At 53.4% G+C, this 24,671-nt stretch overlaps 1 protein-coding gene and 1 non-coding gene across 18 annotated transcripts in view; both read right to left on the bottom strand.

The window, feature by feature from the left end:
* Positions 1 to 24,671, bottom strand: part of NTM (neurotrimin) — a 313,044-nt gene that overhangs the window by 93,512 nt on the left and 194,861 nt on the right. For 6 of the 17 annotated variants that reach the window (XM_015297955.4, XM_040652025.2, NM_204711.2 and 3 more), the window contains one exon: positions 10,966 to 11,050. In XM_015297955.4, the coding sequence (XP_015153441.1) occupies positions 10,966 to 11,050 (85 nt within the window). Of the gene's footprint in view, positions 1 to 10,965; positions 11,051 to 11,122; positions 12,014 to 12,460; positions 12,636 to 12,753; positions 15,422 to 24,671 lie in introns of those variants that run through there. The other 11 variants (XM_040652024.2, XM_025143177.3, XM_015297952.4 and 8 more) reach the window with 9 other exon arrangements.
* MIR1601 (microRNA 1601) lies at positions 2,622 to 2,698 on the bottom strand. The gene has a single exon (NR_035087.1). It is a non-coding gene; the product is annotated as a microRNA 1601 (primary transcript).

Here is a 24,671-nt window from a genome sequence, read left to right as displayed (position 1 = left end):
CCCACACATCTGCCCCCCCCACACACACATCTGGCCCCGCTCTCACCATTGGGGTCTGGCTCGTCTGCCTCGCCAACCCCCCCCTGCTCTCAGACAAGGTTAATAGGGTAGAGAGAGAGCATCTGTTTATGAGAAGGTTATCAAGTGAAAGGCAGTAACACAGGCTCCAAACCAGCTTTTCATAGCCTCTTACTTATTATTTAATTTGGCTCCAGTATGTGAAATTAGGCTAATGGCTGTTAAGTGGTTAAGGCATGCACATTGTCCATCTGCCGGGAAGGCTCCGGGCCGTTGTGCTGTTTCAAAGGCTAAGAAGGAAAAATAATATGAGAGTTGCATGCTGTTAGCTTGAGAGCTCATAAACGCATTTTCTCCCTCTTTCCCTCACTTTTTTATTTCTTTTATCTCCGACGCTTTGCCTGTTGCAGCATTAGGAACTTCTGGAAAGCGAGCTGTGGGCTTTTTTTTCCCTTCCCTTTGTCATTGCTGTTGTGCTGCTTTTCCCCCCTTGAATGAAGGGTGAGCCAGCCAGCTCCAGCAATGCCACAGACACCAGCTGGTGCCATCTTCTAGCAAAGTGCAGCATCTCCCACTGGATACCAGCAGCGGTCAGAACAAAACCCTGAGCTTTTGCTGCTGCTTCCTGACACCAGGACTGGCAGATCGCCCCCTTCAGTGCTGCACCATCTTCACTGTTTGCTTCGTGCACGGTCTGGATGCACCCATAGTGAGCACCTCCATGCACACCACAATGGTTTCCTGCACATTTGGGTATTTAGGTGAGGCCAGCACAGACTGAAGCTCTCTCTTTCCTCCAATCCCGTGTTGTGTCGGTTCTCACGGGGATTAGGGCTGGACCTGAAGATGTTGGTGGTCTTTTCCAACCCTGACAATCCTATTCTATGAGCCTCAGGTGGCTCATACAAGAGTTGAGCTCATTCCTTCATTATTTCAGACAGCTAATGGGGTCTGTCAACAAAGAATCATAGAATATCCCAAATTGGAAGGAGCCCATTGGGATCACTGAGGACATCTACTTGCCCCTCATGGAAGTTACAGGCATATAACTCCCAGCCCTCTCTGAAACTTGCAAGAAATCAGTCAGTTGATCAACAAAAATCAGCAGAAACAGTGAAAAACAGCAGAATCAGCAGAAAAAGGACATGCAGAGGAGACAGACCACCTACACCCTGCTTCCATGGGTTCACCAGGAAGGTCTGACTGACTCCATAGCTGAACTACACTGCATCTGCCCCAAACTCCTTGGATGAAGATCCATCCCCATCTCACAATGAAACTATTCGTCCCTTGATCCCCAGATGCAATTTGCAAGCTCTGCTACGCTGCTGGATAAAGCCACTGCATGGTTTTATGAAGACTGGGTGCTGCTGAAGGACCTACAAAGGGCACAGCTGGAACGCAGGGAACCAACAGCAGCGCGCCATGCAAACACAGGGGCTCCCCAAAAACCAGCTGTGGACATTTGGCTTTCCAAGGAGCAGCCCCAGGGCTGCTGGGCCCCAACAAGGTGCTCTGCTCTCATGAACGCAGCCGTTGAGCTGCAGCAAAACAAATAGAGGCAGCAAAAATGGGCTCTCTAAGTAAGAGCTGAGCCGTCTCCGCGCGAGAAGGGTTATTTATGGGGACGCCAGGAGGGAGAAGGCAGCTGAAGAGCATTTCTCATTTCCCCCCATTACTGCAACAACCCCACTTGAAATCCAACTTTATTTCTTCCTTCTCATGCCAGGAAAGAAAACAAAACGAATGCCACTAACAAAGCCACAGCCTTCCCTCCCTTGTTATCCCCCTGATTTCTCCGGGGCTGTTTCAGAATCACAGCAGGAGCGATGCGCAGCGCTTGGCAGCACAGAGGAAAGATGAGAGCAGTTCCCCGTGCCCGATCCCCCACCTCACCCAGGTGCCCCCAGCTCTGCTCCACCTCAGCACTGCTTCCCTGCAGGTGCTCTCCATCTGCACCGCTCCCACTGCCTGCAGCTCTGCACCCTGCATCCCTCAGTAGGTATCTGCAGGAATTACTGCTCCCCTGCACTGTATCTATCTCAGTTCATTAGCTGTGCACCAAGTATATATCTCTATACCTACATATTTCTATACCTCTCTCTCTACCCATATACCTCTTTAACTACACAGATAGATATGTCGTTTTTATGTGCTATACCTCTATACTGATATAGAGAGAGACTCAGAATCCATGTGTTATACTTCTATACCAATATGGATAGACATGCAGCTCCCACGTGTTATACCTCCATACCAACACAGACAGACACTTCAGTTTCTGTGTGTTACACCTCTATACTGACACAGATAGATTTCCATTGTGCCAATGGTTGGCATGTGCGGAATGCAAGAGAAGTCTGCTTGGGGATGGTCACCACAACACTCAGCAAACCCAAACTGCTCAGCCCTCTACTCCGCTCAACGCCCACCTCCTCCCTGAAGTGCAGCCTCCCCCAAAAGGCAGCAGCCAGCATCTGGATGGCTTTGGGGAAGGGATGGAGAAATGGAGAAGGGGGAAAAAAAACCACGCGTTTATTGCACTGCGTGCCGACAGGATAAAGCACGTTGGAACAACCTCCGAAGCGAGCTGCTTGGCGCATGTCCTGCAGCTCTGCACCTGCTCACACTGACACGATCGCCGCGACAAATCAGTGCACGGCGTGCAGAGCTGGGGGACGATGGAGAGGAGAGGAGAGTGGGATCCGGGGGAACTTGCCCAGCTTTGGCCAACTGGTGCGGAAAAGCTCCGCTGGTGCGGCAGGCTGCATCTGCGGAGCGAGCTGCTGCAATGGCTCTGTGCTGGCAAAACCCCTGCTTTGACACTTTTATGCCTGCGCATCTGTGCTTTTGCCAGCAGTGCGTATTCCCCTCGCAGGCTGTGGAAGACATTAAGCTATGCTAGCAGAAGTGTGACACCAGGAGAGCTTTGTCTGAATAGCATATCCTGGCAAATGTGCAGGATAGAGAACATCTACAATCAGGTTAAGGGATAAACACTGACAAGTCCTAAGAGCCTTTGCAGACCCTACATCTCCAGTGCACGTGCAAGCTGGAGGTGGGGACAGCATGACATGGCACAGCACAGGACAGCATGGCACAGCACGGCACAGCACAGCATGGCAGGGCATGGCACAGCACAGCACGGCACAGCACAGCACGGCACAGCATGGCATGGCACAGCACAGCATGGCACAGCACAGCATGGCACAGCACGGCATGGCACAGCATGGCATGGCACAGCATGGTACATCAAAGCATGGCATGGCACGGCACAGCACGGCACATCAAGGCATGGCACAGCACGGCATGGCACATCAAAGAATGGTACAGCACCGCATGGCACAGCACAGCATGGCACATCAAAGCATGGCACGGCATGGCACAGCATGGCACACTAAAGCACGGCACAGCACAGCATGGCACAGCGTGGCATGGCATGGCATGGCACAGCATGGCACATCAAAGCATTGCATAGCATGGCACAGCACGGCATGGCACATCAAAGCATGGTACATCAAAGCATGGCACAGCACAGCATGGCACAGCACGGCATGGCACAGCACAGCATGGCATGGCATGGCATGGCATGGCACAGCACGGCTGCAGGAGCTCCTTCGAGGAGTGCTCAGCTCTCACAAGCTGTCAGTGAGCATATGCAGGGAATGAAAGCATTGCTGCGCTCTGCTTCTGATCAGCAGTGTTTTGAAGGGTTTTCTTGGCCTAGTCACCAGCAAATTTGGCAAGGCGTTTCCCAAGCACTGAGCTGGCACTTGCAGGAAAGAGGGTGCTTTATTCCAAGGCGGTAACATAAAAATCCAAGGAGATGGCTTTGAATTAAAGCTGATGGGCACAGCGGCTGCTTCTGAGGCATGAGCAGAGGGGAGATTTGTGGGGATGAGGGTGAGCTGGGAGGAGGCTGCAGAATTTGCAGGAGGATAACTGAGGAGCAGAGGTCGCTTTGATTTCCTCCTGTACTTTATGGAAACAAAGCTTCTACCCCTCCCCTTCTCCCAGGGAACACAAAGGAAAACTCTCTGCTCGTGGCCCAGCACTGGGACTGGCACTGCAGGTGATGGATGGGGATGAGGGAGAGGAGGAGGAAGCACTTCCCTGAGCTCTGCAGCAGCAAATGGCCTCGGCGATTAAAACTGAGTGGGCAGTTGTGTATCACTCCTGATTTTCTGCCTGTTTCATCACTAGCAGTGACTCAGGAATATTCTTCATTGCCCTCAAGCGAGGATATGATCATTTTCTGCCACTTGAGATGAAGCTAATTTTACAGCAGCGTAGAGAGGGAGATGTCATGTGCCGATTTCTATACTGCCTGCATCACATCAGCGCAGCACAGCGAGGCTATGGGTGCTGACTGCAGGAAAACCTGATAGTGGGGATAAACCACCCCAGCACCAGCGAAGGGAGGTTTGGAGGTGCTGGAAAATGAGAGGAGATTGGAATCAAGACTTCACATCACAAAAAGAGACATCAGTATCCTATCCCCGGTCAGGCTTGTTAGGAGGAGAAGTATCCAGGTCGCATGAAGCTTTGGAATATGCTCCTAAAAGGACAGGTATGATAAGCAAGAGGTTCCTAGGACAGATCTGTGCTCACACCCAGCCCAGCCATGGGTTAGTTAAGTTACTGACAGCTGGCGAGGCAAAGAGAAGTAGGGATAAAAGCGGACACATCCCCACCCCATCCTTTGGGCTGCACCAGGACATCGCACTGCACCCTTCCATCCCGCACCTCTATAGGGTCATGGTGCAGCTCCCTAACACCAAGGCTGGTCCTAGCATGGAAGACAGAGTTTCTCCCATGCGACTCTTGGACATCAACCCTTTGGTCTTTTCTAGAAGACCCAAGAGGGTATTCATCCCCCCGTGATCTTGGCCATTTGAATGGATGGAAACCACCAAGATGGTGCAGGTGGATCTGTAGTTGGTCATGGTGCCTCATGTGCTGGTCTGGGGTCTGGGTTCAAAGCCCCATATCTGGCTAAGCAAGATCAGCAGCCTGCGTGCTGCTGGCTGTAAACCAGCAAGGAGATTGCAGCTGCTGTCCTCCACCAGCCAAGGACAAGCAGGGAAATTTAGGAGATGTAGCTGACGTGCACCAGTGAAGGTATCTCCCTCAAACATCCATCTCCACGACAGAGCAATAACAACCCAAGGTGGCATTTTGGCCTTCTGGCCACGTCCTGACGTGCCACAGAGTATAAGCACCAAGAGGGGAGAGGGAAGTCAAGGGTAATGCTGCCTTGTGCTCCTCACAGTGTGTTTGCAGAGGACTAAATCACATCTCACATGCAGACTGGAGTGCCTTGGACTCATGTACCCACACTGCTACCTCCAAACACCGCCACGTCCTGCCCTGACTCACATGTTGCATCAAACTGCTGAGCAAAGGGGGTCACAGTGTGCAATGGTCAACCTACAGCCTGGTCTGTGCCAGCTGATATTCAATAAAAACCTTGTTTGAGTCAAAGCAGAACAGCTCCTACAGCTCAAGAAGCAATAGGAAGGATGCAGTAAGAGGGAACCATTGATTTCAGAACGCAAAGCAGCTCAGAGGTGGGCAGGAAAGCACTTTTTTTGCAGCCAAAGGGAAACTCTGATTCCAGGAATTCTTCCCTTCTGAGACCAGACAAAGTCAAAATTGCACTATTTCCCATAAGACACTCTAAAACCTTAAGTAACTAAACTGCAAATTTTCCACCTCAAAGTTGGAGCAGGAGGTGCCTGCCCAGCTCCCAGGGAAGGTCACTGCAAGGTGAGCAATGGACCCACAGAGATGTGGAAAATACACGCTTTGCTTCCACCCAGGCCCTAGAATCCTATCACAGAGATGGCCTTCCTTCCTTTGAACTCAAGACCTTTGTACTGGACTGCAGGAGAGCACCAAAGATGTAATATAGCAAGGATTACTTGGGAGCAAAGCCTCACGCCCAGAATTTACTCAATTTGGATGACTTCAGGGTAAGAAGCCAAATATAACTCCAGATGTCAGTGCTGTGCCCGCCTGCAGGTCCACATCACCTACAGATCAGGGAGTGGGTCTAAACCTGGAGCTGTTCCACTCCCTTCCTGTGTACCCTGGGGAGCTTCTTTTGCTTGACACCTTATTAGGGATGTGCAAGAAACTGAAGAGCACCCCAATTCTGTTGAACAGAGAAGGCGCTGCTGGGAAAATAATGAACCCACCACGATTTTTTATATTATTTTTTAAATACCAGACTCAAAAATCCGAAGTAATGGATGTTCAGATCATGTCTGGGGCTCTGTGTGTGTCTGATAAAACAGACGCAGGTGTCAGAGCCATTTATGGCTGCAGAGTCGGTCAAAATCTCCCATCTCTGGAAAAAAAACACACCGAATAAACCTGTGATATTTCACCAGCTGCTCGTGCTGAAAGGTGGTTTTATTCCTTATTTACTCTGTCCTCATTGGCATGCAGAGCTGGACTCACGTGTCTCCTCTTTGACCCTTGGTGTCCTTTCCCTCTCCAGAGGTGCCTCTCCCTCCCTGTCCCCATCTCAGCATCACCACCACTCCTCTTCCAGGGGACAACACAGCCGCCAAGTTTGCCTCCAGCCACCCATCCCCACCCATCTGCTCTCCCATCTCCTCATTTTGCACATAAACCACCGACCTCCTTCCAGCAGGACTGCTGCTTGGGAAGAGCCAACGCTTGGGAAGAGCCAAGAATCCTTACTCAAGGCAAGATTCCTAACGTCCTGGCAATGAAGGCATGCTTGGCATTGCAGCAGCAGGAGTTCCAAGCAGCCAGCCAGCCCAGCCTAGCTCTCAGCTCTCAGTGGCTTTTGCACCTCTGAACGTTACACCCAAGGGCATTGCGCATTCGCCTTGCAGAGGTGCTGCATGCAACAAAGAGCCAACTCTTCCCGCTGGGAGAGGGCTCTCTGCATTGCTATTCCTTGCACAGCGCGTCAACAGCTTGCATATTGTAGCAAGACTAAGATGCTGTCTTCCAACCTGATCCACAGTCCATTACAGTTAGGATAAAGACTTGTGGTGACATTAATGAGCGCCGGATCAGCCCCTTTGTCGGCATAAATCTCTTTATTGCATTGGAGGGATTGCATTTTCCCATTTGCTTGTTTGTTTGGCTCTGTATTCTCATTACAATTTCTATTAGCCAGTTCTCCCGCTGATGTGGTCGTAGATTAAGTCCTTCCTATTTTTCCCCTTTCCTCCTGAAGGAAAATAAGGGTGTCTGAGCTCCAATACAACAAACAGAAACGGGCAGGTTGGGGGGTCTGGAAGGAGTGAGGAACTGCTCTGCTAGACCAAGGCTGGATAACTCCCCTGAAGCCAACAGAAGGAGCACAGATTTAGGTCCCGTGCTTGATGCTGAGCTCAGTCGTGGTGAGGGCCGTCCCACTGCTGGGACTCCAAGCCCCAGGTGAGAGCAGAGTGCTGCTGGCCATCTGCAGAGCCCTCCTATACCATACACTTTGCATTTCCCCAACAGAGGGGCACACCCCGCCACCAAAGGACTGCAATGCAAGCAGGTGACTCACAGAGCCAGAGAAAGGAAATGTTCCAAGGACACTGATAGGACCTCGGGGGACACCTAATATCAGATGAACTTCCGTCTCATAACACTGGCCTAGCAACTAGAAATGCCACCCCAACACCTTCCCACTGGACAGCTCTGTACCTACAGGCTCTGATCCTCACCCTACCAGCCCTTCCCATCCCAGAGTGCCATCTGCTGGATTTACACCTCCCTCAAACCGGCACTCAGCCTTAGGACAGACACAGAAATGCACAAGATACCCCCAGCCCCAAAAGCTGCACTGAGCTCGAGGCAGCAGAGCTATAAAGGGAAGCCCTCTCTGGCACAGCAATCAGGAGCGCATCTCATCTCGGATGGAAATTGGACTCAGGAAAAATAAAAATAATCCATGCATATGACGATTTTTTATTTTTTTTTCCCCCCACTTTAAGCTGATTCCATCTCGGAGATGGGGGAGAGGTGGCTGAGATTTGCTGACATGTCACTTTAGCAATCAACTCCTCTCTCAGAAACGCCGTCGCAAGCAAAGCCAGAGGCAGTGCTGGGGATGCATTGGGGCTGAGCAGCCCCTCTGCTGCGGGTCTGTGGGTGCAGGGAGGGATCCAACAGAGCCCCACAGAACACAGCCGTGTGTGAGGAAGATTCCCTCCTGTGCAGCAGGCAGGCAGGTTCTGTTTGCATCCGTCAAAGGCAAACAAACATGCTTGATTTTGTTTTGTTTCATGGCCAAGTTATCATTTCTCCAAAATTACTTGCAGAGCACAACACAGGCAAAATGCATGTGCAAAACAGGTTCAGGTAAAGCACTGCGGAGAGCAATGGCAAAGGGCACGGAAACCACATGAAACGTAGGGGTTATAAGAGATTCAGCTCCTGTTAAACTCAGGTTTGACTCTTCATGCTGGAATCAAAGTGAATAAAGGCATCAGGAAAACCAGGGAGCAGTCAGGAAAAGAAGTGCTGCTCCGGTTGGATCTGCACCTGCACCTGCTCAGGGCACTGTGAACTCATGGGGACGCCTGCGAGCATCCGTGTGTGCTGCTGGCATTGTCAGAGCCGCGTGGGAAGTGCTGACTGATGCCTATCAGAGTGAAACCGCAATCAAACCTCTTGTTTTGGTGCTGAGAAAGCTCCTGCAGAGGTCTGAGAAATGGGTTGGGTTCAGCGCTGCTGCAAGAGCAGGGTGCGAACTGCTCGTTACTGGGGTGGGTAGGATGCAACCAAGGTGTGGGATGGGATGGACCAGCCTCACCCTCACCGTGTGATGAAGAAAGGCAGCAGGGCAGACAGCTCTGAGCCCCCTGTGTGCTATCCCCAAGCCCTAAGCATAACCCCAAGAGCGGGAGCAGCCCCGGCTCAGAGCCCAACGTGGGCACTGATGAAAGCACTGAGATGTCCCACTGGACATCCACCAGTCCTTTTCCTATCCCTGCAGTTTCTACTGCACCCCAGAGTAACCCACCCACAACCACCCCAAGCACAAGCTCTACCCCAGTGTCTAACCACACATTGACATTTAACCATGACCAAAGCAACACACACATCCGTGTGCTCCGGCAGACATCTCAAGGCAGAAGGAAACAAACATCTCTGGTGCCCCCACCCCACTCTGCCTCATCCTCGCAGGCACACGAGCGCAGCCTCACAGCACTGACCCCAAACGCACCATCTCCAACCCTTGGCACCCACAGCCAAGCACCCAAACATAGCTATGCAACAACACAGAGCAAAGCCTGCACCCCTTAAAATGAGCTCTGGGCTGCACTTTGCTGGGCCCGGGCACGAGCTGCTCCCTGCAGCCATGCACTGTGCTGTGACCAGCACGCTGGGCACGGAGCGGGGAGGGCACCGCAGGGCTGCTGGCACCCAGTGTGGAGTAACCTAATTGCAGCCCTCGTGGGGCTTTCACAGAAGCAGCAAAGTTTTTCAGCTTGCTTTCCCTTTTGTCTGCTGGGGGAAAAAAAAAACCAACCAACATAAAAAGGGACCTCCAGAGACATATGCTTCCTTCCAAGTCCTTGGCTGCGCCTCGCCGTCCTCCCACCGCGCATGGAAATGAGTGGGAAGGGAGGAAAAAAAGAGAGGAAGATCCCCCTCCCCGTGCTCCCAGCATCAGTGTGCTGGGCGGGAGGGAACACGCGGCAGCATTGCTATTCTGAACAAGTGAACTCCCAAACAACAGATCGATGGCTGCACCGCGAGAGCGACTCATTGCTCCCAACAGTCCCCACCTTACACCAGCAGGAAAAAAAGCACCAAACTGCCATTGCAACACGCACTGCTACACCTCTCCAGTGACCAAACTAATGCCACGAGATGGGTAATTCCCAGGAGCAATGGGCCCAAGGGGAAGCACAATGGGAACAGTGTCTGCAGGGCTGCTTCCCCGAGCCGGGTGCAAGATTTGTCACCCGTGTGTCGCCACCCAACAGCCTCACTGAGAAGGAAAGCAGCCCTCGTGCTGACTCACGCCGCTGTCCCTCTGCTTTCCGTGCAGTGCTGGGTTTGTCTGCATGCTGCACGCTGAGCGGGGCTGGGCACCATGGGCAGGGCAGGAACCCCGAGCAGAGCAGCTCTCCTCCTCCCAGTGAGTTTGCAGAGTGCCTGCACCCACGCCTCCCTCCTGCACCTTTTGCTCCCTTCACACAAAACCTTCTCTCTTTGACATCCCATTGTAGACCTATAGGATTCTCGGTGCTTGGGAAAGCCCACATATTTGGAAGAGCTGTTTGAACCAGAAACAGGGAGGTGAGCTCTGATCCAACACGCCCCCACGCACCCACACCCAACCTTTCTGGCCCAGCTGTGCCATGCCACAAAACAAAACCATCCAGATGACACACGGCTGCTCCGTCCCTTCCTCCTGGGGAGGTGCAGGGGCTGTGGGGCTGAAAGGCACAGCTACAGGATGCCGAGTCCCAGCAAACACACAGGGAGAGGATTCACATTTGTAAAGGAGCCCGACCGAAAATCTTCCCCTTGCTCTGTCCTGCCTTGGCCCTGCTCCACTCGCTCCCCTGTGCACACCCGACCCCGCAGACACCAAAGTCTCTCCCGAGTTGCAAGCACTGCTCCCGATCACAGCAATTAAAATGCAGCTTTGTACTGCTTGTGTCCCTGCCCAGCAGCCCCACAGGGACACTGCACCCATCTGCTGCGAGAACGGGGACAAGGAGTGGGGCACAGCACTGGGCACAACCCCTGCTCCCATGGCACCGCTGCAGGCAGGAACCGGGCAGGAGGTGCAGCTCACAGCCCCACATCCCCCCCCGCGGCCCCAGAGAGGGGAGCGGCACTCACAGCTTTTTAGTTCCCCGACTGGGGAAACCGAGGCACGTCCCAAAGGCACAGGCAGCCCCCGCGCAGCACAACTCCCCCCAGCCCCCCCCCCGAGGCAGCAGCTCCTACCTGAGCGTGGCACTCTCCCCTTGCCGCACAGTCACGTTGTCCATAGCTTTGGGGAAGGTGGCATCTCCGCTGCGCACGGGCACTCCTGCGGGCACAAGGAAGAGCAGCCTGAGACAGAGGACGACTAGGCACCTCCAGGGCAGGGCTAAGCACCCACCGACCCCCATCCTGGGCAGCAGGGACTTTTCCACCAGGCAAAAAACACACCCGACGAGGCCACCGGGAGCGAAAAGGGGGGAGAGGAGGGAGGGGGTGCGTGTGTGTGGGGACGGGGGGGAGCAAAACCACCGGGGCGGGCGCGGAGGCGAGCGATGCGGAGCTCCACGGAGATCAGGAGAGCCCCTGGAAAGGCAGCCTGCGAGCACTGAGCCTGCCGAGCGGCATCCGGAGGGAGTCCCCAGTATCCTCGGGTGAGGGAGGAGGACGGGAGGGCCGGGGGGAGGAGGAAGAGGAGGAGGAGAAGTGGCAAAGGTGCTGGACGCTGGGCGAGCCGGCTCTTCCCGGGAGCAGTCCGAGGCTCACTTGGGCACGGAGGTGCCGGGGGCTGCGCCGCACTCCCGCCCCGCACACGCACACTTGTCCCGAGTTCGCAGCTCCCCGAGTGGGGGCAGTCCATAAAAACAAGGGAAAAAAAAAAAAGAAAAAAGAAAGAAAAGCCAACAACGGATGGCAGAAAAAAACCACCACTCCCTGCAGCGAGCTAGCAAACGGGTCCAGAAGCAACAAAGGCACGGTGGGCAAAGGCCCCCGAGTGCCCAGCAGTCCTTCTCCTCCTCCGGCCCCAGCGCAGGGTCCCAAAGGCAGGCTGATCCCGGCGGGACGCAGGGCGCTGGGATGCGGGATGTCAGACGTTGGGATGCCGGATGTTGGGATGCCGGACACCCTCAGCAGCAGGAGGACGGGGTGCAGAAGGGCGGCAGCATCCCAGCCCCGGCGGCACGGCTGTCCGGGAGCATCCCTGCGCAGCACGCAGGCTGACTGCCCGGGGTTGTCATGGCAGCGGCTCCATCACTGACCGGCACTTTGGCTCCCGCACGCTCACAGCACCGCACAGCCGCGCGCAGGCAGCGGGCGCGCGCTCTCGGGCGAAGGACGGCCGCCTTAACCCCCACCTCACCGCGCTCCGTGGGGATGGGATGGGATGGAATGGGGTACCTCCCCCCCTCCCCCCTCTCCCCTCCTCACTTCCCGGCGTGCTTACCTGCACCCGGCAGCCAAACGACCTCTGAGATTTACCCCCTCTGCCTCCACACCATCCCCTCCCTGGGCGGCAAAGGCACTGTGCAGCAGGGGAAACTGAGGCACGGGATGGTTCCCCCTTCCCACCCCACCCCAGAAAGAAAAAACCCCATGCAGGTATCGACGAGGAGAAGCAGGAGGGTGCCCTCCTGGTCCTCTGCACCTCACAGACATGAGTGTCAGTGCTAAATTCCTCCCCAGCTGCAAGCGCAGTCCCCGAGTACTTTTTATCAGCTCATAATTTAACAGATATCACATTTGCTTATGCCGAGCAGTTCCTCCTTCCCTCCGCTAGCGGCCGGACGCGTTAATAATATTTCCAGGCACAGCTTCGTGCTGGCAAAAGGTGCTGGGAGCCATCCTCAGAGCACAGCATCCCGGAGCCACACAGAGCTGCTTTGCCTTCAGCTCCTGCAGCCCCGCACCCCCCCGGCTCACACAGTGCTGCAGGACCCCATCCCCACATCCTCCCTCCTCCATCCCTCGCCGCATGCTCCGCAGCCCTCGCCCCGCACCGGGATTTTTCGTGGGCTTTAAATCACTGCCAACCTGAGCTGGATTCCGAGGGGTGACCTAGATGTGAAAGGATCCATAGCCCGTTACTAATCCCCGGAGTCTCCGAATCCCCTGTAAACTACTGCTTAATTCACTAACTGTGCTATTTAATCTCTCAAACATTATGAGCTGTGCCAGGCAGAGGAAACACTCAATCAAATAAAGCTTTATTATTATTGTGAGCGCTGATAGGTCATATGAGAAGGGGATTGCTTTGCATCTCTCTCCCGACTCCTTTCCCTTCCGAAGGCTCTGCTTTATGAATCCAGCCCTGCTGGGACGTGCTGCCCTGCATTCCCTCCCTCCGCTTCCCGGCTCCCTGGAGAAGGGAGCAGCTCTCTGCAGCCCTCGGCAGGAGGAGGGAGCTCTGCAGCTCACCCTGCTCGGCGCAGGAGGGCTTCGCAACTTTTGCAGCCACAAAACCTAGCTGCAAACAGCAGGATGAGTTTGTGACAGAATGAAACTCCACGTGCAGGGCTGCGCTTCCCCTAGAGCAGGGAATTTTCAGGGATGTGTAAGTCAGCGAGGAACAAGAAGCACTGATTTTGCTGGAGCATCCTTTCGGGACCACCCTGTGCTACTTATTAGCTGCCCTCACGCACAGGACCCGCATCACTCAGCACACACCCTGCTCCCTTTGCCTGGGCAGGGACAGGTTCCTTCATCAGCCAAACCAATGGGATCACAAGGACTGCAGCCACGCAAACTCCTGAAGCAGCGTTCAGGCTGGGCACCCTCCATCAGGAGAGAAAGCACCTGTCAGTGCTGAGGGCAGGAGGACCTCAAAGGGCTTGGGGTGACTTCCAGACACCCCAACCCAAAGTCACCAACCAACCCTGTTGGGAGATGCTGGGTGTTATCTGCAAGTCCCAAGGAATTGAAATCGCTGGTTCCTGCATACCAATGCCCAGCAGAATCCCTGCCCATCCCGCTCTCCCTCTCTTGCATACATGCAACGTACATATAAATCAGCCTGTCACAGCTCGTCTCTTTTCTGACAGCTGTAATTGCTTCAGACTTTAAAAATATCTATAGACAATAAACGCAACGCATGAAAACAGCAAAGAGAAAACAAAATCAAGATTCCTTTCAATAATTCAGTCGCTCCAGCAGCAGAGGAGCCAGCAACCGAGTCCAGCTGTGAAGGTTCAGCAGGAAGAGAAAGAGAGCTTTGTAGCCTCCTCTGGGGATGAGAGAGCCTTTTTTCCTTCGCTGCTTTTTGACCACAGCAGCAGAGCCTGCCATGCACGGACGAAGATGCTTGCAAAGCAGCACCTCGCCTTGCTTTCAGCTCCTTTGCTTTCTTCCTGCTCAGATAAAAATCTCCTTCCTTCGCGAGCAACAGGCAGGAAACAAGCGGAACGAGCCGGGCGCACGCACACCTGCTCTGCACACATATTTATCTCCTCTTGCAGCCTCCAAGGCTGAAGGCCCCCTCTCCTGGCAGCCCGTGTGAGTAGGAGGGGCGGGGAGCACCGCATGGAGGGCTGCAGGGGAGCAGTGAGCAGCAGGGAGGATGCTGAGAGCTCTCAGGGACACCGCCAGAAGGAGCCATGGGTGCTGCCGTGCAAAGGAGGCAGTATTTGGGGAGGGGAGAGAGACTGACTCAATCTTCCAGCATTGGACAGGGTGAGACTCAGCAGTGCCACTCTGCAGCAGCTCCTGGGGCACACTCCCCTCCTTCACCCCTGTGCTCCCCCAAAGCCCAGCCATGGCCTTTTCACAATCAGTTTGCCCAAGATCAGTTGCAACTGTAAGCCCAAACCCAGCCCCAACCAGCATTCCCATCTGCTGCAGAGACCTCCTCAGCAGCGAGCCTTCCAGCAGAACGCCCAGCTTTGGGGCAGAACGGAACAAACAAGGCCAAGCATCCAACCCACACCCTGATGCAAACCTGCTGCTGACACTTCTCCATCAACCGAAACAACCCGACTTCCACCTCTCCCACCTTGCCCAGAACCACCCAGCATCCCTCTCCCATGCAGCTGCTCGATGGGTGCCCTCCCACCCAGCAGCCAGCAAACCTACAGACACACAGCCCACACCTCCCCGCACTGAGAGAGCTCAATCCTGGAGGAAACAAAAAAACCCAACAAAAAAAACCCCCGACTTTCCATAAGTAGGTCACAGCCAGGCAATTTGTACGGCCGGATTTGGCTTTTAATTCCTTTTTTTTTTTTTCCTTTTCATGAAGCTGATAGATGGCAATCTATAACCCCCAAGTCCACAGTTATTTTTAATCTGAAATTGCCAAATATGATCAGAACCATAACTTATGCTCAAACCGTTCACAACCCCCCCCCCATGCTACGGCTCTGCATTATTCTCCATCAGGCCCACTGCTGCAAACACGGCCTCATTGCTTGGCATTAGTCAGGTGCACACACACAGCCCTGGGGAACCGCTCTGCAGAGCACTGAGCCCCGCACAGCAGTGACCATTCATGGCACACAAAGGACGTGGGCTCACCACACTGCCTCATTTATCCCCTTGTTAACGCCGGGCCCCAATTAAGAACCAATGATTGAGAGCCTTCCTTGGCTGGAGCCATTCTGAGCCCTTCTTGCCCCAAAGGCTTTCCCTGCGTGGAGCAGAGAAATTGCATTCGGGGCCATTCGGGGCCATTTTTCTGAATGTGTGGAGTGTCCCCGCGGGCACTCAGCCCTCATTCCCTGACACCGGTGCCAAGCAGTGGGCACAGACAGCATGCAAAATGCATGGAGCCACCCAAGCAGCCCCTCCCCGATCCGCTTTCTGCTCTTCCCAACCTGTTGCAACTCAAGTCCAACCCCAGCCCTGCAACACCCCCAGGGATGGTGACCCCCCCACCCTCGTGGGCAAGCCCCCCTAAGGAGATGCTCTGATTGACGTCACACAGGATTGCTCCTTTCTGACAGTTCTCACTATTTCAGCCTCTGAGAACAGCCCACCCAACACAGCATATGCACTGATGGAGTGACACCTCCATACATGCCGCTGTCACGTTAAACATGTACGCTGCAGAGTTCTCAGAGATACTGAGCCACACTGGCACAGGGAAAGTTATTAAGGCGGATTGATCCCAGCTGCCTGTGGTACGGATCGATATTGGTTCCATATCAATCTGCTGCTTGTTGCATGGCTGCGAGGTCGTGTTGCTGTGTTAGCGCTCAGGAGCGCATCCCTTCTGCTCACAGCATCTGATGGGATGAACCAGGCGATGACATGGGGTAAAACCATGCTGTGGGCCATCCAATAGCACTGTGCAAGCGTAAGACATTAACCCAGTGCTCCACGACCCTATCCGCTCTGCATTTTAACAGCAGTAAGTGTGCAAGGGGAGGAAAAGTCTACGCAGGCGGCAAAGCAAAGCGAGCCGTGCCTCGGTGCTCACCTCGGCTACTCGGCAGCTCCGGCACGGACACAACGAATGCAAAGAACTGAGCTTTCCTCCTCTGCTTTTGCCTCCTGTTGAGCACTGATAAGGCACGTCGCATGGGCTAACACTTGTTTTCTCATTAAACACCAGAGCTGCGGAGATGCAAACGCTCCCATCCCGACTCCCGACAGCCAAAACGGGGCTGCCTCTGCTGGACCTCCAACCCACACCTATGCAGCTCCTGCCAACCCAAAGCGAAATGCTCATTTCACGAAGCACTCAGGTTGCCAAATGGCTCAGGAACAAAAGCCGGGCGTGCTGCCGCCCGCATGCAGCACCGTTCTGTTTGCCACCCATCCTCTGCCCCGCGCGGCGGGTCCAAGAATAATATTAATAATGGCCGTGCCATTAAGCAGGATGCTTGGGTTGAATCTGAAGATTTTGAGAAATGATCTCATAAATTTAATTCCCGGGGTACCATCTTGGAGCGTTAACAGGCACAGTCACCTCTGAATTCTGGGAAATGAGCATAATTACACGGAGATCGACAAGGCACAAATGCCAAGAATTCTGTTAACCTTTAATACTGCAAAAAAATTCTCCCCTTGTAATTATCTCTTTCCTTTGTCTTAAATGTTACTGATGAATATTTAGTGGGATAAGCAAATAAAAGGAGGCTGAGGGGCGCGAGGAAGTGCAGCACTGTGCAGGGGAACGCTGCAGACCTTACAGCTGCGTGCCATGGGATGGACCGCGGGCCCCAAAACAGCCACACGTGGCAGTGACACCCCCAGGCTCTGTGTGGGCACTTTGGGCTGCACCCAAATCCGAATGCCTCTCCAGCACATCTGCGTGGATCCCCGGCACGGAGCAGCCCCGACGCCCCATTGTGACGGATCCAGGTGCCCTTGATCCAATCTGAACTTCATCTCAGAATAAAACTTCCCGGGGAAAAAACACATCACCTTTCAAACACATCCTCCCGAGGGCTGCAAATGGCACTGCCCTCTTGCTGAACATTGAGTCTGATGGAAAGAAGATTTTCTCCCGGCGTGAACTGCATTAATATCTGTCACCACTCTGGCATTTCTGCCTATAATGATGAAAAATATGTGCAGAGAATGCGGGGTGCTCTCAGCATCACCTCCCTCCCCACGAAGCAAAATTAGAAGCAGCTGCTCCCGCTCCCATCCTCGTCGTGGCCATGCAGCACTGTCTGGAAGCTTTATTATTTGGGAGGTGGCATGGGGAGAAGCGAGCATCACAGCCTCTCCATATTCAACCCGTGCCATGGGGCTGCTGGAAAGGTCACTCTGCTGTTCGTGTCGCGTCCGACCGACCGCTGTGCCAACATGGGGCAGGAAGGCAAATCCCCATCGATTTGCGGGGGGAGAGGAGGGATCCCATTGCAGCGTGCACCCCAGCAGCACGTGCCACCTCCAGGAGGTTATATATATATATTTATAGATACACATATAAAGGAGTCCCCTTCTCCTCCCTGCAACCACGTCCCAAACCTGTCAGCGTCGCCACGCCGTCTTAAATTGGAGCGAGCTTTCAAGTCTCCGAGCTGCTTTTATGTCCCTTTAAAAGGTTATAAAAGCTGTCTTTATATTCCAATAAAGGGGTATAAAAACAACCTTTTTTGCAGTTCAGTAAGTGTGGTTAACTTTTCCCCCGCATTAATACTTTTGGCCATGCTGATGCGCAGGCTGCTGCCAAGCAGAGCGTTGGGCATCACACCTCAAAGCTCCGTGCCCTGCCACTGGGTACCTTACTCCAAAGGAAGAGCATCCTGAAAGCTGCCTTTGGGCAAGGAAAGGCTGTCCTGTGACAAGGATGGACCACATGCACCAGCTGCCCAGAAGGGTTTCTCATCTGCCGGTTGGATATTAGGGAAAATTTCTTCTCTGAAAGAGTGGTAATGCATTGGAACAGGCTGCCCAGGGAGGCAGTGGGGTCACTGTAAATAAATATGGGTTCACAGATATGGGGAGCAGAGACTGGAGCCCAGCACCAAGGCAGTGAGAACCTCCTCAGCCGATGCCCTCATTTATCACATGCCTTCCAGAGCATGCACAGCTTGGGATGGGGGCTAAACGCTGCTAGCTCTTGCTAATTAATGCAGCTAATTGCCATTACTGGGCTCCTTTAAGGCTGCTGGAGAACGATGAGGGCAAAAGGAGAGGGTGAGCATCCGGGGCTCCCTGGGGAGCTCAGCAGTGTTTACAATCCCTGGCAAGAGAAAATCCATACTCATCTTGGCTCCGGGCGGCAAGGCTGCCCTCCCACACTCCTATTAGCAATTTCCAATCATCTTTTATTAGGCCCACATTGATTTGCTGCTCATTTCGGTGGGGATGGAGGCCTGAGAGGAAGGCAGGAGGGAGGGGGGGGGATGCTGATATGGAGATGCTCCCCTCTTCCACGCCAGCCTTCTAAAACAGCTCTGCACGCACCAACTGGTGGGAACCATCTGAATATTTTGTTCTGACACCACCACAGAGCTATCATACACATTAGCACATACTCCACAAGAAAAAGGAGTAGTCGAATATCAAAACAAAGCGTATTTACAGGGTGGGTTTTTTTCTTCTCCCTGCTGGCAAAGCCATCTCTGCGAGTTATCAGCTTCCATGTGGTTGTAGTTCAGCGCTGTTCCCTTCTGACTGCTGCTCTATGCACCCCATGTCCTCAGATAACCCACGAGGCACAGATGGAGCAGTGACAGAGGGGGCTCTGGGTGACAGCTCTGGGGTGCTCTGGGGAACCCCCCGCGTCCCCACATCCCACTGTGCCTACAGCCATCGCTGCCACCTCCTCCCATCACTGCTCTTCTTTGCACAGTGAGGAACGTGAGTGACAAGCCACAATTTGGCCATTTTTTTCTTAACTGAACATGTATATATAGATATATAAAATCGCCGTGAGTGAGCTCTAAAGCAGCACAGGGAAATATCAAAATGGGAGAGCAGATTCAGAGCAGAAGGGTTCAGGGTGAGGAGGGTGAAAGCCATGTCCACCACCAGCACGGTGCCCTGCTGTCCCCCCAGGAAGACCCAATGATTTGTGATGGCTGAAGGAGTTGTGGCCCTCCCTCAGGACACCCAGGCAGGTAATTAAATAACTTCATCATTACTCATAGAGCCATAGGGACGTGGTTCATTGGGCATGGTGGGGGGAAGGGCTGATGGTTGGACCAGATGATCTTTGAGGTCTCCTCCAATGATGATTCTATATGATTTAATGATTCTATGGTACGTAAGGAGAAATGGTATTTTGGGGAGGGCAGTGATGTCACTGCAGAACTCGGCCACGGGGAAGCAAAGCTTTGCTTCTAGGCACACATCTCAGATGCCAATTACAACTGCATAATGAGCAAGCCGGGTTGGAGCGCAGCAGCTTTGAATCAGCCCTCATTGTGTTTCAGGATTCTCTGCCCATTTTTCCCCTTCACGAGGCTCTTTCCCCTCTCTGCCTCCAGGCTGTAGGGGAAGAGGACAGGGAGATATGCCATCTGGCACCAACCCACCGCGAGCAAATCCGCAATCCAAACCTCTCCCTGGTGGAGCCCAATTAAAGTCAATGATGGTGCACCAGGGAGGACCCTGGCCCCCAGTCCTGGAGCCTGCACCAGCTGGCAGCAGTGGAGGCAGAAGGATACGGGCAACCAACAGTGCTCTGCTCCATCCAAATGGAAGAAATGGACCGAATTGTCCTCCCAGCTCTGGGAGCTGTAGGTACATCTCATTAGCCCCATTATACTGACAGGGAAAGAGGCACTGGGAGCTCACTAATGATAAAAATGCATTACGTTACAGTGCTCGTCATCTGTAGGTCTCAACCAGCTCCTAGAGGCAGGAAAACAGCTTTCCTTGTTCCAATGGAAGAGGGGGAGATGGAGATGTGTGACAGGTGTTGAGCTCAGCTTCATCAGCCTAGGTCTGCTGAGTGGGCCCTTTCTCAACAGCAGGATTGTCACACGTGGCGAATCACCAGGGAAAAAGAGGTTGCTTAACATCACAAATTCAATGCATTTGGGGCAGAAATGGAAACATCCCACTGCCGCACCCCAAAAGATGGGTGTTTGACTTCTACCAGCATCATCACTCCGGCTGTGGGTGTGATTTCTGGGTGGTGCTGTGTGGAGCCAGGAGCTGCCCTCCATGAGCTCTGTGGGTCCCTGCCAGCTCTGTGACTCCACCACTCCCCCATCCATGTCGAGAGAGCCACCAAAACTCCACCTTGGCTGCGCACTGATGGCACAACAGGTGCAATCACATTGCAGCCGTGGGATGATTGCACAGCAGCTGTGCTTCCCACACTTGTAATTTCCACTGCACACATATAACTGGGAGGGTAGCTCCGTGGCTGTAAATTAATTAAGCGTAAGTGCAGTATCAGTGGTGCCAATGAATGCTAAAACCACACAGACAGGGTGACCAAGAAGCCAAAGGCACAAGTGGGCAGAAGTAGGCAACCTAAGTGCTAGAACACAGAGAAATGCCAGTTATCAGGAGAAGCGGGTGGTGGGGAGGTGATTCAGAAGCATTACCACGGTGTAATTGCACTCTATTTGTAAGGTAATTACAGCCCCACTATTATACACCACAACCCTCCATTTCTGTGCCTAATCCTATAAGCCAGACTCCAGAGGAGGAAAGGCAGCAGTGAAAGGCTCAGCAGAAGGATGGACGGACACGGATTGATGGGCAGGGAGAGCAGAGGGACTGGGGATGGCTGTGCTGTGTGTGTGCAGACCCACGGGCAATGCAGAGCCGTGTCCTGATTGCTCAGGAGGGAGATCTGAGTGCAGGAGGAGATGTGTGGTGCAGTACCCGTGGTGTAATGCAGAGAGGTCTCAAAGCAAACCGAGCCCTTTCTGCTGCACGGCACATTAATGCAACGACAGCCTATTCCCCCCGTAGCGCTCCACCAACATTTATGCAGAGCAGATATGTAGGCACGGAAATGCAATCAGACAGGACACAAATGGGGCTGTCTGGGTTTTTCTTCTTTCTCGTTCATTCCGAGGGAAGAAAACAAAAGCTCAGCTGACCCATTGCCTGCAGATGTCGTGCAGCAAAGCAAAGCAAAGCTGCGTGCCCAGCGGCCCCAAAGCATTGTGTGCAGCAATGCCCAAAAGCCTCAGCTTGGGGCTGGAATGGAGCAAACCCCGCAGGCTGCAAAGGCCACAAATCGAGGAATCAACTCATGCATTGCACTCACATGAATGCTGCACCCACACATGCACAGCCCTGCACAGGCTGCATTCTCTGGGTGCCATCTCACCCAGTGCAACTCACGGCAAGCTGTGAGCACACCCTGCAATGAGGGAAAGGCAGGCTAAGCCACTGCTGGAATGGGTTCCCCATCCCCATTAGGGGCTCAGCTAAGCCATGAAGCCTGAAAGTTGATTATACCTTTCATTAGGAATGACTGAATGATGTTTTTAAGCTGGAAAATGAACTTGGTGCTAAGAGGGAACACTTCCTTGGCGGGAGCGCAGCGCGCATTCCCTGCAGAATAGATGCAGTTGTGAGAGTCAAAATTAAATTGGTATTAGAAAATTTCCTGAGGGGAAAAAAAAGTCATACGCTGCTGCAAGAACGGCACTGCAGAGAGAGCTGGCTGGAAAATGGAAATCCACCGAAACTCAAATATATAGATATATATATATGCTTTTAATGAAAAAAAGTCCCCTAACTACCTCATCTCCGAAAGAAATTCCCAAAAAGCAAAATTTCCCCAGAATGGATTTTTCTCCACTTTGGCAATGGAGTTTCGTCAGAACCGAAGGCAGTTCTGCTTGCTGGAAGAGCCACCCGCCATGGGACGTGTGCTGCACTGCCAGCGGGACACGCAGCGCCTCCTGGAACAGCAACTGCTCTGCACAAATGGAAACTGCACCAGGAGACCAACCAGCTTTTGCAAGAAAGGCATTTTCTGAAGGGAGAAGTGCTATCCGGACTCCGTGCACTGCCTTCTCCATCCCAACTCACCGCGTGCCGATGCACATCCAGGTGCAAAGGTGGAGGATGCAGCACTATGCATAGGGGGGCACAGCTCTAGGGTGGAAATGTGGAGGTTGGGTGGGGATCCATGCATGGCTCGGCGTCCCTTATCCCACACACGGCAACGTGCATCTGCAGAGCGAGGAAGGGACCGCTCCAGATGCACTCACAAGAGGACCCTTCAGATCAGATTAACAAAACGCAGCCGACAGCGACAGCTCCTGCGCTGCCCCTCGCCTGCTAACAATTTGCTGTAACAGCCTCTGAAAAGCGACACGGATTCCTGTGGCATTTACGCTCTGCTCAGTGGAGAGAAGGGGGAGCGCTCAGGGCTGACTGCCAACAACCCCCCACCCCCACACTGACAGTGCAACCCCAAACTTTGCTCCTGGACATCACTCATCCTCCCTTGCCTGGCACTGCTTTCCTTCCAAAAAAGGCTCAGCCCCTGCAGGGATGGGGCTTGGAGCTCCCCAGGTCAATCCCAGCATCGCAACTCCACCAGTCCGAGCCTGACCCCCCCAAAAGCCTTCATTTCCAGATCCTATATAAAAATTAACAATAAAGACATGCACATTTATTAGCCTACAGCCATATTTTCACACATTTTTTCCGCAACTGTGACATGTCAAACCTTCTCCTAAACAAAAGCCAGGACTCCCGTGCAACCGTACGACTCCAGGAGCATTAAGAAAAAGCATGAGCTCCAACGAGACCTCGGAGACCTGCAGTAAAACCAGGAGGGCTGGCAGCACATCTGCTGTGAGCATCCTTGGCACCTCAGCTGCAAAGCCCTGCTCCCTGCCATGGCAAACATGGGGCTGCAGGGCTGCAATCAGCGCTGCTCACTGCTCCAAGGGCAGCGTGGTGCCTCCCAGCACTGCATGCAGTCAGGCAAAGAGATTTCCCAGCCATTATGCCGGCTTTTTGAGTGCCCACGGTGGAATTGACGATGGCACCGATGGGGTCAGTGGGATGACCTCGTGCATTTCCTAAACATCCTCCCCTCCGTCTGCCCCATAGATGCCTGGCGCCAGGGCTGCCCCTCCGGGAGCTTCCTAATGGCTGGGCAAAACCCCTCCCTCCCTCGGCCCCCAGCCATTGCTCCTTGTCCTACCACCTTCCGAGACCATGAGTAATTCCCTTCCTTCATTTCCAGCCTTGCCTGAGAGGTATTAATAGGCTGCCATCTCTTCCCACCTCCTCAGGTGGCTGCTCCTTTGCCAGACTTTAATTTAGAGTCAGGCCCAGGTAGCACCACACCACAGCTCTTTGGGGTTATTCACACTTCTGCCAGCCCCACCTCCCAGCAGAGCCAAGGCAGAGGCAGACGCTGAATCACTGAGGGGGAGACGATTCCCAGGATGAAAACTCTACAGATGTTTTGCAAGAGAGCAGGAGCCCTGCAGGAGGCAGCTGGTTTCCCAGTGCAACCATTTCAGACAGTCCCACAATGCAAAATTAGTCCAAACGCTGCAAACGAGGCTTAGATTTCCTGGCTATCTCAAAAAGAAACCGGTGGGAGGGCACAGCCACGGCTTGCTCACCAGTCCCCACCACGGTGATGTGACGCAGGTTGGATATTAGGCTCTTCCACAGAGCCAGAATGGGGCTCACTGAGCTCCCTCTGCATGCAAGCACTGAGCGCAGGTTGGTACCTCGTGTGCAGCAGGCTGATAGGATGCATCAGCTAATTTGCTCTAACGACCCCAGAAAGGGTGGGGAGCGCTCTCCAGAGGAGAATGCACTTGAACTGGGAAAGCAATAACCTAAATAGATACTGGTTTCCAAGCAGAAAGTCCTTGAGGAGGGATGAGAGGCCCTACGGCTCTCATTTCTCCTCCACCTGCACTGCAGCTTGGCTGGGGATGCTGGAAGGGAGCTGAGAACAACGTCAGATCTGCTATCATCCAGGTCTGAGTGTGGGGCCCACTTGGATGCACCCAGGCAGCCCTGGGCAGAACCCAGCCTGGCTCCGTCCGCAGCCCAAGGCAAGAAGTCAGCCCATCTGTGCTGCGACAGGTTGATATAGAGGGCGAGATGCCTAAGTAAAATTCCACAACAGGGCATTAAAAAGATGTAATAAAATATACACGAGTTATTAAATATTGTCATCAAGATGAACCATAAATCAGGGATTTTATGGTTTCTGATTATAAATTCCATTTATTCTGTAAGTGTTTAAAGAAAGAAAAATGGAGACTCAGTAAAGATTTAAGCCTAGCCATGATGCTGATGATATTTCACTGTTGCTTGTGGGTGTCACATCGGTGGGAGCCCGGCCTGGAAGGAACCTCTCACCATGCAGCCCATGGTGCTGCAGAGCTCCTGGCATCCTTATGGACACTGCTGTGCAAACAGCACACCGGGCTCCACACACTGCGTGCACCGACCTCCCTCTATGCACAGTTTACGGCTTGCATCTTGCAGAGCAAGAAATCTAAATCACTTTGGGGAAGGGATGGGAGCGATGAGCGTACGTGGGAAATACTACCTTTTCCCCCCTTTCAAATGCCAAAAGAAAATGTCAAAGAAATTGC

This window comes from Gallus gallus, chromosome 24 (assembly GCF_016699485.2).
Source record: "Gallus gallus isolate bGalGal1 chromosome 24, bGalGal1.mat.broiler.GRCg7b, whole genome shotgun sequence".
NCBI lineage: Eukaryota > Metazoa > Chordata > Aves > Galliformes > Phasianidae > Gallus > Gallus gallus.
Note: the sequence above shows the minus strand (reverse complement) of the source record. Positions and strands in the feature narration are given on the sequence as shown.